This window comes from Leucoraja erinacea, chromosome 14 (assembly GCF_028641065.1).
Source record: "Leucoraja erinacea ecotype New England chromosome 14, Leri_hhj_1, whole genome shotgun sequence".
NCBI classification, from domain to species: Eukaryota; Metazoa; Chordata; class Chondrichthyes; order Rajiformes; family Rajidae; genus Leucoraja; species Leucoraja erinaceus.
In genome coordinates, this window is record NC_073390.1 from 39,242,106 (window position 1) to 39,261,385 (window position 19,280).

The 19,280-nt window shown below is 43.6% G+C and overlaps 1 protein-coding gene across 4 annotated transcripts in view; it reads left to right on the forward strand.

Moving 5' to 3' along the window:
- Positions 1 to 19,280, forward strand: part of LOC129703610 (arf-GAP with coiled-coil, ANK repeat and PH domain-containing protein 2-like) — a 99,096-nt gene that overhangs the window by 60,795 nt on the left and 19,021 nt on the right. For 2 of the 4 annotated variants that reach the window (XR_008724593.1, XM_055646210.1), the window contains exons 10-19: positions 2,027 to 2,139; positions 7,755 to 7,775; positions 9,172 to 9,223; positions 9,578 to 9,678; positions 11,930 to 12,041; positions 13,321 to 13,529; positions 14,869 to 14,938; positions 15,568 to 15,662; positions 16,721 to 16,893; positions 19,158 to 19,253. Coding sequence is in view for 2 of the 4 variants with exons in the window: in XM_055646210.1 (XP_055502185.1) it covers positions 2,027 to 2,139; positions 7,755 to 7,775; positions 9,172 to 9,223; positions 9,578 to 9,678; positions 11,930 to 12,041; positions 13,321 to 13,529; positions 14,869 to 14,938; positions 15,568 to 15,662; positions 16,721 to 16,893; positions 19,158 to 19,253 (1,042 nt within the window). In the remaining 2 variants the exon portion in view is untranslated. The remainder of the gene's footprint in view (positions 1 to 2,026; positions 2,140 to 7,754; positions 7,776 to 9,171; positions 9,224 to 9,577; positions 9,679 to 11,929; positions 12,042 to 13,320; positions 13,530 to 14,868; positions 14,939 to 15,567; positions 15,663 to 16,720; positions 16,894 to 19,157; positions 19,254 to 19,280) is intronic. The other 2 variants (XR_008724594.1, XM_055646211.1) reach the window with 1 other exon arrangement.

Here is a 19,280-nt window from a genome sequence, read left to right on the forward strand (position 1 = left end):
TCCTTGCACACAAAGCCCAGCTCTGTGTCACCCAGCCTTGCTAAACTCCCCCTGCTCTCCCTACCAAGAGTGTCTTCAAGATTCCCAATCTGATATCTGTCAGAACTGTTGTCCACTCTTGGGGATTTAGCAATCTCTTTCACCCAAACATACACTAACAATAAACATGTTCAATGTTCAATTATGATGTCTGAGATACCTGGAAATATGAATTCCTATAGTACCTGTAACCAATGAAACTGCAGATGCTGGAATCTTGAGCAAAATGAAAATTGAGCTGTCCATTCCCGTCACAGACGCTGCCTGAGCTGCTGAGTTCCTCCAGCACTTTGTGTGTCGCATACACATTACCACGTTGTTTTGCCTGCATTTTATCTTTCATGTCTGCTCACCCTAGGCCAACTCTTAATATTATTAATCAATTATTACTTTTCAGTTCTTGAGCACAGTATTTTGCGAGTGTCTCTGCTTGTTTTGTTTCCTGATGCAATGAAGCACAAATGTAATTGAGAAATTCAGCTTCTCAAAGGAATTATATAATTGATACTGAATACTTCATGTATTTCTTAAGAATTGAGCTTGTAGGAAGAATCATTTCAGAAGGGAACGAGGGCAGGAGGGGAAGTTGTGTGTTGGTGGAGTATTGCACACGACCAGACAACTTCCTCTTGTATACAAGCTCAGTCGCTCCATTCTCTCAACATATGATAGTCCCGCCATCCCGGGAATTAACCTTGTAAACCTACGCTGCACTCCCTCAATAGCAAGAATGTCCTTCCTCAAATTAGGGGATCAAAACTGCAGGTGTGGCTCACTAGGGCTCTAACCAACTGCAGAAGTATCTCTTTGCTCCTATACTCAACTCCTCTTGGTATAAAGGCCAACATGCCATTCACTTTCTTCGCTGCCTGCTGTACCTGCATGCTTACTTTCAGTGACAGATGAACAAGGACCCCCAGATCCCGTTGGACTTCCCCTTTTCCCAAATTGACACAATTTAGATAGTAATCTGCCTTCCTGTTTTTGCTACCAAAGTGGATAAACTCACATTTATCCACATTAAACTGCATCAGCCATGTATCTGCCCACTTCCCCAACCTATCCAAGTCACCCTGCATTTTCATAGCATCCTACTCACAGTTCACACTGCTACGCAACTTTGTGTCATGTGCAAATTTGCTAATGTTACTTTGAATCCCTTCATCTAAATCATTGATGTATATTGTAAATAACTGTGGTCCATGGACCCAAACAATCCTTCCAAGTGAAGCAGTGATTCACTGTTTCCAATTTGTTGTGTTGCTTTTGGTGTTCATGATGAGGGCTTTAGAGAAACCAAATACAGACTGGGTGGCGACTCTGTGGAGCATCTCGATACAGTGTGGACCCTAACCTCCAATTATCTTCCACTCATTCGTCACCCCGCTCTCGCTCCCACTCCCACTCCGATCCATCAGGCTGTGACCCTATGTACTGTGACCATCTCCTCTCAACAAGGCCCAACATAGGCCTGAGGACATCACATCTTTCATCTGAGAATGTTGTAGCCTTGTGGATTAATTGCCCAAACATTGTGACTTTACATAGCTCTTTTCTCTTTGCCAGTGGAGCTAGAAGATGAACAGTAGGTCACAGATGCTGCCTGATACTGACATTTCAAGCATTCTCTTTTTAGCTTCAGATTTCACCAACGGCAAACATTAAAAAATACGTAAAGCAAAGGCAATTATCTAATGTGTACCTAATACTTAATTTGTTTATAACTGCTATTTAAAAAAACCCAGTTATAATTAGACCAATGCTGCTGCAATTTAATGAAAATAACATTCAATTTTGGAACTTGAAAAGCTGATGTTGTGCAGAGATTATTGTCTTGAGTAATGTTGTACTTTGTGTATGTTCTCTGCTTGTGTCGTTTCATAAGATGACTAACATTCCATTACCTTCTACAACTTATTTTTCTTTTCTTTTTATCGCCTATCAGTGATTGATGTTTTTATGCTTTATTTAACATCAAACACTTCAGGATTTCTCCAGCGATGATCCCAAGATGGAATTTAATACGGATGCTGCCAATGGCATTGTCATGGAAGGATATTTATATAAACGTGCCAGTAATGCCTTCAAAACATGGAACCGGTAAGATCATTCTTGTTTCTGGAATAAAATACTTTAGTTGTTAATAATCACTGTGCAGAAAAGGGAGGTGATTAATGTAATATCGTGGATACTGTTTATACCTTAGACGGTGTATTCAGTGCAATTATAATCATCGACATCACTCCACTATGTTTATACTTCAAAACAGAATGCAATAGGTTGTTAACAGACGTTTATCTTGCATGAAATAATGACAATACCAAACTATTTTACGTCAGAGATTTGGCTGGCCATAATGATGCTTTAATTTGCATTAAACGTTTCCAATTAAAGTAAAATTATGCACAACAGTATTAATGAATACGAAGGGCCATCAGTGACCAAAGTTGTGTATTTAGTTAACCAAGTTGAAACTGTTCACAACGTTAGTGCCAGGCAACATGACTCGCAAACAGAGCTTATTGCATAAAAATAGAGTAACCTCTTTCTGAGCATTCATACTTTCAGTAAAGGCTGGCTCGAAGGACCGAATGGCCTACTCCTGCATCTATGTTCTATGTTTCTGCTGACAAGCTGCATTCTTCAGGATCTGCATGCATTGGCCAATTAATGTTGCCTCTCTTGCTTGAACGTAGTATTTGGATTCCCAAAGAAGAGCTTAAATCATGATATCTGGAGATTGCGAGCATTTGTTCCTCAGCTGATCCACAGTAAGGTTTCTACTAAATGTCTTGTAATCGGTTTTCATTAAACAATATAGTTGAAATGAAACTATAACGCAGAGCCACTTCAGTTTGGGAAGAAATTGTGCCATAGTGCCATATGACTTGGGAACTTTTGACTTTTTGACTTTGACATATGACTTTTCACCCAGAGAGTTGTGAATCTGTGGAGATTTTTACCCAGAGAGTTGTGAATCGGTGGAAGTCTAGGACTAGAGGTCATACCCTTAGAATTAAAGGATGTTCTTTTAGGAAGGAGATGAGACATTTCTTTTGTCAGAGGGTGATGAATCTGTGGCATTCTTTTCCACAGAAGGCCAAGTCAGTGGATATTTTTAAGGCAGAGATAGATGGATAGATTTTTGATTAGTACAGGTGTCTGAGGTTGCGGGGTGAAGGCAGGTGAATGGGGTTTTGAAGGAGAGATAGATCAGCCATGATTGAATGGTGGAGTAGACTTGATGGGCCGAATGGCCTAATTCTACTCCTATCTCTTATGACCATATAACCTTATTCCCTGCATATCCAAAAGTCATTTAAATGCCACTAACGTATCTGCTTCAACCACCACCCTGGCAGTGAGTTCCAGGCACTTGCCACCCTTTGTATAAAAAACACTTGCCCCGCACGACTCCTTTAAACTTTGTCCCTCTCACTTTAAGGCGATGCCTTCTAGTATTTGATTTTTGTACCTCCTGGGACAAGGTTGTGATCGTCAACCCTATCTATATCTCTCATAATTTTCTATACGTGTATCAGATCATAACTGCTACCTCTGGCATTCCAGCGAAAACAATACAAGTTTGTCCAACCTCTTCCTGTAGCTAACACCCCCATTCTCCAGGTATTATTTTGATAAAAGACAGAAAATGCTGAAGTAACTCTGCGGGACAGGCAGCATCTCTGGAGAGAAGGAATAGATGACGTTTTGGGACGAGACCCTTCGTCAGAGCTGGTAAACCTCCTCTGCACCTTTTCCAAAGCCTCCATGTCCTTCCTGTAAATGGGTGACCAGAACTGAATGCAACAATCACAGGCCTTGAAGTGTGCAATCTTGCCTTAAAGGTATTATCACCGGGGTGTGTTGTCTGTACGATAATCTTGGAAGCATTCAGTCTAGGTCAAAGCCCATATTCCTCCATTGTGCTTGTAACCTTGAATAATACAAATGTTTGAAATAACATCAACTTTTGAATTTGAAAGAAATGGCCAGCAATTATTCTGACTCAGCGGCATGGGAACCCTGGAATGGCCGCTTCCTTTACCGGAGACCGCGGCTTCCGAAGCCAACAAGGCCTCGCCGGATGGAGCTCCACCACTGGCGATCTCGGCGAGAGATCCCAGGCTCCCGATGAAAAGTTCAGCGCCGCAGCTGGCCGCTCCATAGTCCCGCAGCTCCGCGACGTTTCATCGGCGGTCTTCAGCTCACCGGAGCTCCAGCGTGGCGACCCGGGCAAGGCATCGCCCCCTCCGCAATAGCGCTCCAGCGCTGTGCCGCCGAAGCCGAGGTACTGGACGGTCCCCTCAGGAAACGCCGCTCCAGGCCCGCTGCTAGGCCGCGAGGACGGGTCGAAAGTGCAGCCCGGAGAAAAGCTGCCTCTCCGACCAGGTAGAGGCCCTGAAAAGTAGTTTCCCCCCCTCCACCCCCCACATAAAAAAGACTAGAACTCCAAAAACAAAACACTAAAACTCACTAAAAATTAAAAAAAAGGGTGAAAAATGAACAGCTGCATACCATACAGGACGGCACCCCCTGTAATCAAGCCCCAGATGCCGTGAATAATTTCTGCTTACTCGGCTCAACACATCACATCTATATAGTCTAGACAGGCAGGGCCGGGGTACTGATTGGGGATGATCAGCCATGGTCACATTGAATGGCGGTGCTGGCTCAAAGGGCCAAATGGTCTACTCCTGCACATATTGTCTATTGTTTATTGTCTATTGTCTATTGACTACTAGTCGGTGGGGGCGCTGCAAGCCAGCAGCCCTGCCAGCATTGTGTTAGTTTTTTTCAACTTTTTTTTTTTTAGTGTGTTTTAATGTATGTTTTTAATGTTTCTTTGTGTGTTTTGTGTTGGGGGTTAAGGGCGAACGCTTCGGCCGCCTCCTCCACGGAGAGGCGACTTTTGCCATGTCGCCTCCCCCGTGGCCTAACAGCAAGGATTGGTGTGGCCTTTCCTGGAGAAGCGCCTGGGGCTTCAGCAGCGCGGACTTTCGTTGCGGAGCGGGCGAGCCCCTGCTGGGGGTCGCTGGAGGGGAGTTCTCCATTCGCTGGCCCGCGGCAGCCTGAAGCCGCAGTCTGCGGAGCTCCAGCTGGCGCAGCGTCCGCGGTCTGGGATTCCTCGTTGGGGACCCCAGAGGAGAAGAAGCTCCGACCGTCGGCCCGCGGCCAAACTATCGCGGGCATGGCGGGGACTTGCCATCAGGAGTGGGGTCCCTCGCCAGGGATCCCTGGAGAGGAGCTCTGACCACCGGCCCTGCAGTCTGCGGTGCTTCTGGCTGAGGTGCGGCGGCGACTTTAAATCTTCGACCGCCGGCCTGCGGCTTACACCATCTTGAAGCCACTGTCTCCGGTGGGGAGGCACCGATTCAGGACTTACTTGGAATTACCTTGACTGTACATCTGGACGCCCGCAGCGGCGACTGCGGAGGGTTGAGGTCCCAACCACGGGGAAAAATGGAGGAGGACTGGCCACATTTTGTGCCATCACCACAATGACGTATGCTGTGGTGGACATTTGTGTAAATTTTTATTGTGTATTTTGTGGGGGTTTTTTATTGTACCGCTGCTGGAAAATTCATTTCACTTGCACTTTATGTGCAAGTGACGAATAAAAATTGATTGATTGATTGCAAACACACTGAATTAGGGGCTGGAGTAAGCTACTTTGTGGTGCTGGAGCTTCTAACAAGAGTATGGCTGATCTGATTGTAACCCCAGCTCTGCATCTCCTATCTGTAGTAACTCTTCACCCCTCTTATCCTTTCTTATGTCCATTTTTTAAATATTCATTGACTGCTGGCCTTATATTGTGAAGATTCCAAACACTCAATCCCCTGCCTGAAAAAAAATCAATTTCATTCATCTTAAATGAGAACGCTTAATGTTTAACCCTTAAGAGGTAACATCCTCTCTACATCGCCCCCATTAAGACACCTCAGAATTTATATTTTAATCGGGTGATCTGCGACCTTTCTTTGTTAAACCTTTCCTTGTTAAAAAAGGTATTTTAGTCCAGTTATTAACCCATCAAGGGGCCAGTCTTTATGGCCCTAGGATGAAGTGCAGACATCTTACTTAAAGCCTCCGTTATGCCTGGGAAAGTGAACCTTAATTATTAAAAATAATAATACATTTTATTTATGGGCGCCTTTCAAGAGTCTCAAGGACACCGTACAAAAATTTAGCAGGTAGAGGAAAAACATGTAAGGGGAATGAAATAAATAGTAGAGACATGACTAGTACACAAAGTAAAGACAGAATACGGGGGAAATTCATGTCGTATCCCCCTTCTCTGCCTCCGTCTGCGCCCCTAATGGCGGAGATGGCGGACCCCCCTCCACAATCGGAGGGGCTGAGAGCGGTGCGCCCGACTGGCTGGGCAATTAGTGCACAGATGAAAAGGGAGGGGGATGTGGGGCTAAGGATAGGCAGAGGTGAAGAGATGGGTCTTGACGCGGGACTGGAAGATGGTGAGGGACACGGAATTGCGGATCAGTTGGGGGAGAACCTTGTGTGTGGATAAACAGACAACTAATCCTGAGTGCATCATCTGTAGGGTTACATCCCCCATAACCTGTATGGGAATACTGGGAGAGCAGAGGTGGAAATTGAACAACTTGTGCTTGCTGTAACTTTGTGCCAGCAGTCCATAAGCCATGAGATCCTTGAGAGAACTGGACTGCAATGTGTACAGATGGTGTTGATGCTTGCAGGCTAGGACAATTGGAGCACATAAGTCAAAAACTGCCCATCAATTAATATGGCTAAACTCTTTCCAGGAATTCAACTTTCCTAACTTCAACTGGGGAAATATCCCAGTTGTTCAGAATGGTGAAGTTGAGTCCAAACTACCGTGGTCATTGTGGAGAGCCTGGGATGAAGCAAGGAAGTCATGGAGTCAGGCCCTTTGGCCAAACCTGTCCATGCCGACCAAGATGTCCTATCTACACTGCCCATGTTTGTCTCGCATTCCTCTAAATCAGTCCTATCCATGTACCTCTCCAAATATATTCTAAACGTTCTTATATTGATGGAAGTTTTAACTCCGTATGGCAAGTAACCTCTTTCCAATGATTTGGCCTCGTTAGCATCACAGTTGAGCAACAAGATATTGTTAGATCTTCTCTTCTCTATCATCATTTTGGGCAGCAAAAGAAAGGCCTTTTGACAAATAAGGGAATAGAATATAAGAGATCATGTGGAAGACACACGCTCTCATTGGGTAGCAAAGGGACCCACCTTCCCCATTGTTGATTCATATTCGGGTACATTGAAGGATTCTGAGGGTCCAGGTGTTCAGTGGACAGTTATCTGGTCGCGCTACTGACCTCTAGTACGTTTTCAGAGGATGCATGGTCGTTTTGAAATGGATAGATTTTAAGTCTCATTATATTTTTAACTGAATGGATTTCTGTCATTTTTCCAGGGCTAGTGATTAATGTTCAATAACATTCAATACTGAAATCAAAAGAATATATCTGTAATTTTGCAGCAACATTTTTAACCAAAGTATCAAACAGTAAATGAGTATATTTCTGTTCTGTTGCGGCTTTGTGCAAAAATGCTGTACTAGCTTTTACTGCTTTACCTTTAGTACACATTTAATCTTCCTGTGTTTTTAGATCATTGCATTTCATTTTACTATTTCATTTTTTTTTCTGTTTTCTTTCTATGTCTTGATCCCACCCCATTTTGTCATGTGACAGGAAAAAGACCCCCCACATCAGGTAGCAACCTGTCAGCCGGACATCTTATCTGCTCCCCAACCCTGTGTCTGAATATTAGCTCTCACCTGTCTGCAAGTGTCCAAAGAACTTCGGGTAAACCTGGTTTAATCCATGGCTTCTAAACTGGTCATGTTGCTGTCCTTTCCACAGCATGGACACAGTGTTAGCTGCAAACCAGAGGCAGCATTCTCTGCTTGTTCTGCCTTTCACAATATTAACAAAACTAACCATCCATCTAACCACCCTGCTGCACCTCACGTTATGTGTGGTAAATCGACTTTAATATTAAAGAAAATGTTTATATTTAAAATTCAAAAAAGTGTACAACTAATGAGTTTGGTTTATTTAGAAAAAAAATACTCGTTTGTTTAAATTATGTCCTTAATATCTGTTGTGAAAACCAAGCATCATTGTCAAATCTATTTTCCAAGTGTAAACTTTTGATGTTCTTGAGAGTACAAAGAACAACTATCTGTTGCATATGTTCTATTGCAGAGTGGGAATGGGGTGTTTAACAATGTATAGGCTGGCTGTGTGGAACAATGAATGATTACAGTGCAGTCAATACTCAACTCGCAACAGCAGTCTTGTCAACTCATTCTCACAGTTTGGGAGATTTCTCGGTCAAGTGGTGCAATAGGCCACATGATGATATTGCAGATGCATTTATGGAGTTATTAAGCAGTAGGCAATTGGAGATGAGCAATAATATTGGTCATAATCACATAATGATTGTTGATTTCTGGGATTTCACATCTAGTCTGAAGCTTCTTGCTGGAAGTGTAGAACTCAATCATTCTAAGGAGGTGATGCATATAAAAAAGACAAAGTGCTGGAGTAACTCAGCGGGTCAGGCAGCATCTGTGAAGAACATGGATAGGTGACGTTTCAGGTTGGGATATTGTTATGTGCTGTCATCAGCATGTTGGCTGGACTGGAGATCTGTGTGTGGGATGGAGTGGGAGAAGGTGAACAAGAGGAGGAGAGAAGGAGGGAGGGTTTTAGTAGAAATGTGGCTTTGAAACCTGGTCATCACTGAGCTATGTGGGTCTGACATTGTTCCCACAAGCCTTTGTGATGAGACACATGTGGGTGGGAATATGGGTAAGAAGGTTGGCCAGGTCTTTGCTTCTGAACATCACCCAGCAATCTGCAGGGCCATGAGCTGAGACCACAGTCTATACGAGGACCTTCCATCAGTAGTGCATACGTCACACACCACTGGTGAGGTGAAGTCAAGACCTTCAGAAGTGAGCTAATAAGAGCTGAAGAAACTGCAGCTAAGAGAAGGAGTGGAAGAGAGTTGATTATCTGTCAAAATGTTGTTGCTGTTCAATGGAAATATTGTTGATGCCCATTTACTTCCTATTTGCAAATGATGTTTTTCTCATTACAGGCGCTGGTTTTCAATTCAGAACAACCAGCTTGTTTACCAAAAGAAGTTCAAGGTAAGCAGAATTAGACCGTGTTTTAAGTATGAATTGATTTTGGCTGTTAATTGCTGAGTAAAAAATATCAATGTTCAGAAACATGATAAACTGTTGACATGTTGCGTACCCACTCAAAATGTTAATAAAGATCCAATTACATTGTCAACGACAACTCCGCCAGTATTTGGCCACAGAGTCTTTGTCTAACACAACTCATTGGATCTTAAACACCTCCTGTGTTTTACTGTTCTTCCCACATCCGAGCACCGTGCTGGATTTGTCCCTGTCGTGCTCACCAGCAGCTTTGTGATAACCATAATCATTGTGTACTTTAGTCTAACCAGTGTTTCTTTCCCCACACATTCCTTTAAGGATAACCTGACTGTAGTAGTTGATGATTTACGACTTTGTACAGTCAAGCCATGTGAGGATATTGAGAGACGTTTCTGCTTTGAAGTCGTCTCACCTACAAAGTAAGTGGCCAAACATATTGCTTTTTCTTTAGTGATTTTGGATGGACTTTAGCATGCAGATATAACTTGCTAGTTAATTGTTGGTGTCAGTAAAGCATTCTTTGGTAGGATCATAGAGTAGCGTCGAGATGGTTGGTGTTTGCAGGTTGCAGATGGCCTTGCAGCATTACCATCACTTTTATTTATAGCCAGGACCAATTGTGACAAGAACATGGAACAGTCCAGCACAAGAACAGGCCATTCTTGCCACGGTGTCTGTGCCCAACATGATGCGCAGACCATCCGTTATCTACCTGCACATAACCTGTATTCCTCCATTCTCTGCATATCCATGTGCCTCTCAAACATCACTACTGTATCAGCCTCCACCACCGATCACAGCAGCACGTTCCAGGTACTCACCACTCTGAGTGGAAAAGAAAAAGTTGCCCCGCACATCTTCTCTCACGTTAAACCTCGGCCCTCCAGTATTAGATTATTTCACCTTGGGGGGGGGGGGGGGGGGGGGGGGGGGAAGGTTCTGTCTCTACCCTATCGATGCATCTTATAATTGTATATACGTCGATCAGGTCTCCCCGCAACCTCTAGCATTCCAGAGAAAACCATCCAAGTCTGTCCAACCTCTCCTTGTAGCTAATCCCCCCTAATCCAGGCATCGTTCTGATAAACCTCCTCTGCACGCTACCCAAAGCCTCAACATCTTTCTGGTAATGAGGTGACCTGAACTACACCAAAAACTCCTAGAATAGACACAAAATTCTGGAGTAAACTCAGCGGGTCAGGCAGCATCTGTGGAGAACATGGATAGGTGACGTTTCACAGAGTGCTGGAGTAACTCAGCGGGTCAGGCAGCATCTCTGGAGAGAAGGAATAGAAGGAATGGGTGACGTTTCGGGTCGAGACCTTTCTTGGGGGTGAGTCTCTCCTCTGACTCTCGACCCGAAACGTCACCCATTCCTTCTCTCCAGAGATGCTGCCTGTACCGCTGAGTTACTCCAGCATTTTGCGTTTTATCTTTGGTGTAAACCTGCATCTGCAGTTCCTTCCAACACAATACTGGGTGTGGCCGTACAAGAGTCTAATCAAGCTGCTTCATAACTTCCTGTCGCTTAAACCCTATGGCCTGACCTATGACGGCAAGCACGCAGTATGCCTTCTTTACCACTCTATGATTCTAATCCCACTTTTAGTTGTCGTCACCTGTGTGACATTCCTGGTGGTGATGGATTCAAAGATGCAGACTCGCGGTGAGGCAGAATGGTTATAAAGTTACTGGCATTTTCTTTATGTACTTGTAAAATTGATGAAGTATAATTTTAATTTTGTGATTCATACAACCTTCAGTTGTTTCTAAACTCAGCATAAAAGATGTTCAGATTGACTGACTTTGTGATCTGTTTCCTGTAACATTTATAGGGTGATTTCACCAAATGTCAAATGAGCGTAGATCCCCCCTCACGTGACCGAAAATTTTAACTGGAGGACATATGTCACTTCGGTACATGTTAGTGAATGGGGAAACACGCACTTTCACACCCGTTAAAAACATGGAAAACGGCCGATTTTTTAGCTGAAATTTTCTGTGCTAGTCGGGGTGACCGTGAAGCACAGCGACCTAAATTTTCAGGCAAAAAAAAAGATAGAAAGTAAGGTAATTACAAGAGGGAACTGAAGGTGGAAAAACAGCGGAAGTGAACAGCAGACATTTGCCGTGGAGATTTAAAGATCCAAAATATCGGGAATTATCGCGTTTGCTCGCTGAATTTCATCAAAAGTAAGGCATTATTAACTTACTTTTGATGAAATCAGCGAGCAAACGCGATAATTCCCGATATTTTGGATCTTTAAATCTCCACGGCAAATGTCTGCTGTTCACTTCCGCTGTTTTTCCACCTTCAGTTCCCTCTTGTAATTACCTTACTTTCTATTTTTTTTTTGCCTGAAAATTTAGGTCGCTGTGCTTCACGGTCACCCCGACTAGCACAGAAAATTTCAGCTAAAAAATCGGCCGTTTTCCATGTTTTTAACGGGTGTGAAAGTGCGTGTTTCCCCATTCACTAACATGTACCGAAGTGGCATATGTCCTCCAGTCAAAATTTTCGGTCACGTGAGGGGGGATCTACGCTCATTTGACATTTGGTGAAATCACCCTATACTTGGACTGTGTTTTCAGTCTTTTTTGCTACATGGATTATAACTCCATCTTCTCTCTAGTTTCATTGACTTTATGTCTGAATGCTTACACCTGTAGGAGCTGTATGTTGCAAGCAGATTCTGAAAAAATCCGGCAAGTTTGGATCAAAGCTGTTCAAGCCAGTATAGCGACAGCATACAAGGAGAAGGGAGAGGAAAGCCATGCGGATGTACGCAAGTTACTGTAACAATTACATCTTGTGAGATGCACACTTCAAGGATAAAGCTTTTCAATGCTCACAGCTTCTGGGAATGGGCAAATATAAAATACAGCCTTGAAGCATTGTCTAATGTTCCTAGAGCAATGAAAGAAATATAATAATGACCCTACTAATGTTTCAGTCTGATAGGAGGGCTATAGCTTGGAGGGACCAATGTAAGCATGTATAATATAACAATCTCAACGTAACTGTGGGGGAATCAGGCCTGCCTGGACACGAGTTTTGTTTATTATATTCCCAGATTGTGACAATAATGAGGAAACCAATGAGGCCGTTTCAGCCATTTTCATCATCTTGTTCTTTATTCCTCTTCAAATCCATTAATCCCCTTTCAATCAGTGCTGTGTGGTTAGAATGAATGAATAGGTTTATTGGCCAAGTATTCACATACAAGGAATTTGCCTTGGTGATCCGACCGCAAGTGACAACGACATAGAGTGAATGGTGTGTTGAGTCCTACTTTCACTCTTCGTGTGGTCGTTTTGTCAACCTGTGGCCTGTTCCTGGGTAGCATTCACCCCTTCATCCTTTCCCCTTGATATCTGATAATCACCTATTGACTCCGGTCTCAAGTTTCATTGACCCAGTGGACATCGCCTGTGGCAGGAAGGATCCCAGACTTGTATTGCCTGTGGCGGACTGTGCTTACACTCACAAGAACAATGGAGGACCCAGCGTAGGGGGACCGCCGTGGGGTGGGGGGGGGGGGGGGGGGGGGGGGGGGGGGGTCAAGAGGAGCTTTGTAACTTTGTTATTGCCGTAGGTGGCCGCTATTTGTATACATTGTGTATGCAGCAAAGAATGTCACTGTGCCTAGTCACACGTGACAATGAAGTATTCCATTGCATTCCAAATGGTTCTGTCTCATTATAAGGTTGTGGTGATGTGACATTGAAAGGAGGTGAGTGCTCTAATGACCAGTCTCTAGAGAGAGTCGACAGGGAGATGGTGGAAGAACAGCAGCGCTGTGCAAGCTGTGAGGTGGATATTCCACGCAAGAACCAAGCAATATCTGTGGCTCAAAGTGCAAATATTTTGTGCTTGTTGTTTTTACCATATTCACCGGGAATAAGGTGGGGCCGAGTTGGAATGAGATGAGCCGAAGGGCCTGTTTCCGTGCTGTATAACTGTAACTCTATAAAGAACAATGTGTAGCTTAAAGTTTGTAATGGGATGAAGTAGAGTTTAATTAATAAAGGAAAAGCAATAACTTTATTTGCTGCTTCAGAAGTTGGACAGAAGGTCGTCCCCATCAACCAGCAGTCTGGACTCGGGGAGTGAATTGAAGGAGCGCCCAGTGAAAGGCGAAAGTGCACTTCAGCGCGTCGAGTGTATTGCTGGCAACAGCAATTGCTGCGACTGTGGCCAGTCGGACCCTCGCTGGGCTAGCATCAATCTGGGAATCACCCTGTGCATCGAATGTTCAGGCATTCACAGGTATTATCATATCAGGGTTGAGGGATGCTTGATTGGAAATGATCTGCGGGAACATCATTCTATTCGGTTGCTCCTTTCACTCTAGTTAGACATGTATTTACAGCTCAGGAGCATGGTCAGGTGGGAGGGAGGAGCAGAGGGGTACTCAGTTAATGTTTTAAGAGAATACCTTTGTGTGTGTCATGTGGAAGTTTAACATTCTTGCTACAAATATTAACTCCTCCATACATGACATGTCTAATTTGGCCAGATATCGGTTTAATGGAAGGATGAATCCCAACCCCTGGACATGATCCTGCTCTATTTTCTCTTCACTGTCAGAATGTTGGGCAGCAAAAGATAGGTCTTTGGACAGTTAAAGGAATAGAAATTGATATAGATCACGTGGAAGAAACACGCTCACATTGGGTAGCAAAGCAGGCCCAAGGGACCCACCCTAGCTTCCCCATTGCCGATTCATATTCCTGGACATTAAAGCATTCTGCGTGTTCCAGATGTCCAGTGAAATGTGCGTGGTCCAGGTGCGCGAGCCAGCACCGCCATTCAATGTGATCATGGCTGATCATCCCCAATCAGTACCCCGTTCCTGCCTTCTCCCCATATCCCCTGACTCCGCTATTTTTAAGAGCCCTATCTAGTTCTCTCTTGAAAGCAGCCAGAGAACCCGCCTCCACCGCCTTCTGAGGCAGATAATTCCACAGACTCATTACTCTCGGTGTGAAAAAGTGTTTCCTCGTCTCCGTTCTAAATGGCTTACTCATTCTTAAATTGTAGCCCTTGGTTCTGGACTCTCCCAACATCGAGAACATGTTTCCTGCCTCTAGCGTGTCCAAACCCTTAACAATCTTATATGTTTCAATGAGATCCCCTCTTATCCTTCTAAACTCCAGAGTGTACAAGCCCGGCTGCTCAATTCTCTCAGCATATGACAGTCCCGTCATCCCGGGAATTAACCTTGTAAACCTACACTGTACTCCCTCAATAGCAAGAATGTCCTTCCTCAAATTAGGGGACCAAAACTGCACACAATACTCCAGGTGTGGTCTCACTAGGGCTCTGTATAACTGCAGAAGGACCTCTTTGCTCCTATATTCAATTCCTCTTGTTATAAAGGCAACATGCCATTTGCTTTCTTCACTGCCAGCGAAAAGTGCCATGTCCAGGTGTCCAGTGAAGTGTGCCATGTCCAGATGTCCAGTGATGAAAAGCCTGTTGCAATGGGAAAGCTCCACAAGATGGGAGAATTAGCTTGGCCACAACTAGAATGTGTGTTGCGCTATCTGTCCAGTACGGCAGGCGTTGTTTTTGTTGCCTAACTTCATTTGTTCTCTACATCTAGAAGTCTGGGTGTCCATTTTTCCAAGGTGCGTTCCCTGACTCTGGATTCGTGGGAACCTGAGCTCTTAAAAGTGAGTATCCAGCTGTTGGTAACAAGAGAGATTGTTATATGATATTTTATTACAACTCAAATATGTGATCAGCTTGTGCATAAAATATACAGATTTAATATGAAACATCATAAAGATACATTGGTCCAATGGGACTTTATTGTCATATATACCTTGATACAGTGCAGTTCCTTGTGTACAATTCAGTAAAATCTTCCTGTACATAAACACACTCACAGCCAAGTACAAGACTGGAACGGTCGTTGTGGCAGTTCTCAAAGAGCAAAAATACATTTGCTGGAACCTGTGTCAGCCAAGGAGGACATACAACAACACAGCTTCATCAGATTCCCTGGTGTTTTTAACCCTTGCAAAATACAAAATATTTTCTGTCACCCACAAACCTTAAGGTAGCTGGAGTTGGTGTGATGAAATCTGATGATAATGGTAAAATGCCAGTACTTTCAGTCATGGACGTTGCAGTATAGAAATGTATCTTGGGAGATATACCTTCCATTGGTACCTTGGAAGATTTGAATCTGCAGTAAAAGATTTCATCTTCACAATTGTACTTTTGGCATGTCACTGGTATTATTCTGTATTTGCTGAGAGTGAACGTCAAGCTGAAATGTTCTCGTTTTGTTCTCCAGCTTATGTGTGCATTAGGAAATAACGTTATCAACAGAATCTATGAGGCACAGGTGGATGAGATATACTTCAAGAAACCAAATCCAGGAGACCCGAGGTAATGAATAAATGTGGTAAAACTGGTCACTGTTACACAAGATGTCACAAGCATTCACATATCATTTTGGCTCAACACGCTTTAAACAATAATTCTCTCTGCTTGTTCTGATAGTAGATATTAAAGGTCTGATAACAATTTGCAAAGGTTGGCATATTGTTCCATTGTCTTGGTCCTCTAAAGTGGTTCAAGAGGTTAATCATTCTATTTTACCTAGTTGTAAGTAGTGTTATTAATTGTATAAGATTTATTTCTTTGAATGCAAAACAGTCTGAGATCTTGAAAGGCAGTAAATAAATGCTAAAGGTAAATGTATGCTTTCTAATGTATAAGTAGACTCAAAAAGCTGGAGTAACTCTGCGGGACAGGCAGCATCTCTGGAGAGAATGAATGGGTGACGTTTCGGGTTGACGTTTCGGGTCGATGTTAGACTGATGTCAAGGGAGTGGGCGGGACAGAGATAGAATGTAGTCGGAGACAGTAAGACTGGTGGGAGAACCGGGAAGGGGGAGGGGATTGAGAGACAGGGAAAGCAAGGGCTTTTTGAAGTTAGTAGTCTAGATAACTATGGGAGTCAGTGGGTTTGTAATAGATGTCAGTCAATAATCTGTCTCCTGTGAGATCTAGAAAAGGTTGGGAGATGTCGGAGATGGTCCAAGTGAATTTGAATGCAGGATGGAAATTAGTTATGAAGTTGATGAAGTCAGTGAGTTCTGCATGGGTGCAGGAAGTAACAATGTTGCAGTCGTCAATGTAGAGGAGGTAGAGTTCAAGGATATATGTACATATGTATTAATGTAAAATATTTACCATAATTGCCACTCAGGTTAAAAATGTTAAATCGATTACAGGCAGGTTTAGATGTAGATTATATTTCTTTAATGTAAAATATGTGCTAATTCTCAAATGCAAAACCTGTCAAAACTCAAACAGATGGGAGCAAATAAGCAACATATGCCTGTCGTGCGTTGGGTGTTTCACAAGGCACGTGACACAAGTTTCTGTTCAAATAATTCACACTTTGTGATTTTAATTTATTTCTGCACAATTATCACTAGGCCTGAGAAGGAAAGTTGGATCAAAGCTAAGTATGTTGAAAAGAAGTTTATTCAGAAAGCTCATACTTTAACTTCATCAAAAAGAAGACAGAATGTGTCAGTGCGGACCAGTCAACAGGAGGATACCTGTGAAAAATCCTCCAACCTTCTTTCTGTTCCAGGGAACACTTCAGGTAGCTTATCTGTCGTGTAATGTGTGGAGTACCAGTGACCTGAAAAAATATGAATTATTTTATATAAAAGGAAAGTGCAAATGTTTGGCCTGGAGTTTGTGGTCAGTGGCAGGACCCCAACATGACTAGATTCTCCAGATCTGACAACATGTGCAATGCAGGACTTAGAGCCATAGAGTGATACAGCACGGAAACAGGCCCTTCAGCCCAACTTGCCCACACCGGCCAACATGTCCCAGCTACACTAGTCCCACCTGCCCGCATTTGGTCGATATCCCTCCAAACCTGTCCAATCCATATAAAACTTCCTCCTCTCTGACCCTGGTTGCTCTTCAAAGGAATCTCTGCCACCCAGCATGTGAACTCCACCTTTTTATCCTACACACTGGGGGCATTTACCCGACAAACCTGCAGATCTTTGGGTCAATACCCGTCGGTATTGAACCTGTGTCTCAGGGGCTGTAGGGCGTCGGCTTTACTGCCCTGCCACTGTGCCACCATAAATGCCAGATGCTGGAATCTGTGCCAGTCTTCCCTTCTCCCCCCTTCGCACTGCCAACCGCCAGTCATGGAATCGTGAAGGAGCCAGGCTCTGATAGAGGTTCCTCCCAGCTGCAGGTTACTTCCCAGCTCAGGTCTGTCTGCTGCTATAATCAGCATGACACTGCACCTTGTAGCAGCTGACTCAATACTGGCTCCAACAATGAGTTGGACAGTGGCCATCTTGGTAACCGATCCGGCCACCCGTCAACCAGAGGCACGGGTACTGCCAGCACCTACTGCCCACCAACCAGGGGCACCTACTGCCCGCCAACCAGGGACACTGGTACTGCTGGCTCTTACTGCCCGCCATCCGGAGACATGGGTAGTGCCGCCACTTACTGCCCGCCAACCAGAGGCACGGGTACTGCTGGGCCTTACTGTGAGTCTACCCATGGTTTGAGCTGCCCCAATGACACAGGTTGAAGGTTTTGCGGCTGTTCCAGCCACCAGCCTCAGGCCAGCATTCTACTCTTTGTTATTCATTCATACCACTGGACCACAACAGACGTGTACAACTGCAGTAAGGAACGCATAACTATATTAAGTCTACCAAACTCAGTAATGCTCTTCAGACTATTACTAACAATCTCTCTTTCAATGTTGTATTTTTCTTTGAATTTCTCAAAAGCTATTTCCTCTGTTTCCCTCTGTTTCCCTGGCTGCTTTGCTTTGCTAACATGCATGTAACCAGCCGCTGTTAGTAACACTGAGCCACGACGGGAGTCTCTCTTCTGCCCAGATGAGCTAGACTCGCTATTCTCCTACTTTGACACCACTTCAAAATCTAACAGTAGTAAGTACTGTACCGCACTATGTAGCTTCTTAGTGCCTGGCCTACAAAATAATCACCCGCTTATTCCACCATGGTTGATTGAGTTGATGCATGAATTTTAAACATTGTTTGTTCAATTAGCATTTCCCATATTGATTTCATTCTTTCTCTTCAGCTTATAGTCACTGTTTAATCACTTTGGATATTGCAGAAATAATCGCAGTGTGAACATATTAATTTAGTTATGACAGTGAAATGTTAGAATATTTGGAAGGGAGGCAAAAATGCTGGAGAAACTCAGCGGGTGAGGCAGCATCTATGAGGTGACGTTTCGGGTCGAGACCCTTCTGACCTGAAACGTCACCTATTCCTTCGCTCCATAGATGCTGCCTCACCCACTGAGTTTCTCTAGCATTTTTGTCTACCTTTTTTTCCAGCATCTGCAGTTCCTTCTTAAACATTTAGAATATTTGGATGTCATTCATGGTGCTCTTGTGTATGATTTGCTTTTCATCAACCCTCAATAGACAGGGCACTTTATGTGCATTTGAGTTCCACACAATTCATGTATTGCAACAACAAAAGTCAAATAATTTATAGATTCCCAAGGCATATCTTTGCAAAAATCAGATTGTTACGTTAACTTGGTTAATTTGGAAGCATTCAGAATGTAGTAACGTGCACGAACATTAGTTTCTGGTCTATTCTCTTTTGGTACATTTGGACTTTCTGGCAAATGAGTAACAATTTGTTTAAAATAATTTTTATAGGCTGAATAAACAAACTTTTGCAATAACAAATGTGTTGTAAGCGTAAATATGACTCTGGTAGAAGCAAAATATTTCTGTGTCATTGTGCACAGTTTTGTGTTCATTCTGTTCATAGAAGTGTTTGTGCATCAACTCAAATCCAACAAATCCATCTTGCTTAACTTGTCTGTTTTTTTAAGGGGTAAAAAATTCAGACAATGGAGTTCTGAATAACTCTGATGGGAACAAAGATGTGGTGATGCCTGTGACCTCCAATAACAATGTACCAGCGAAAGGTTAGTAAGATTGGTCAACTGCAAAAA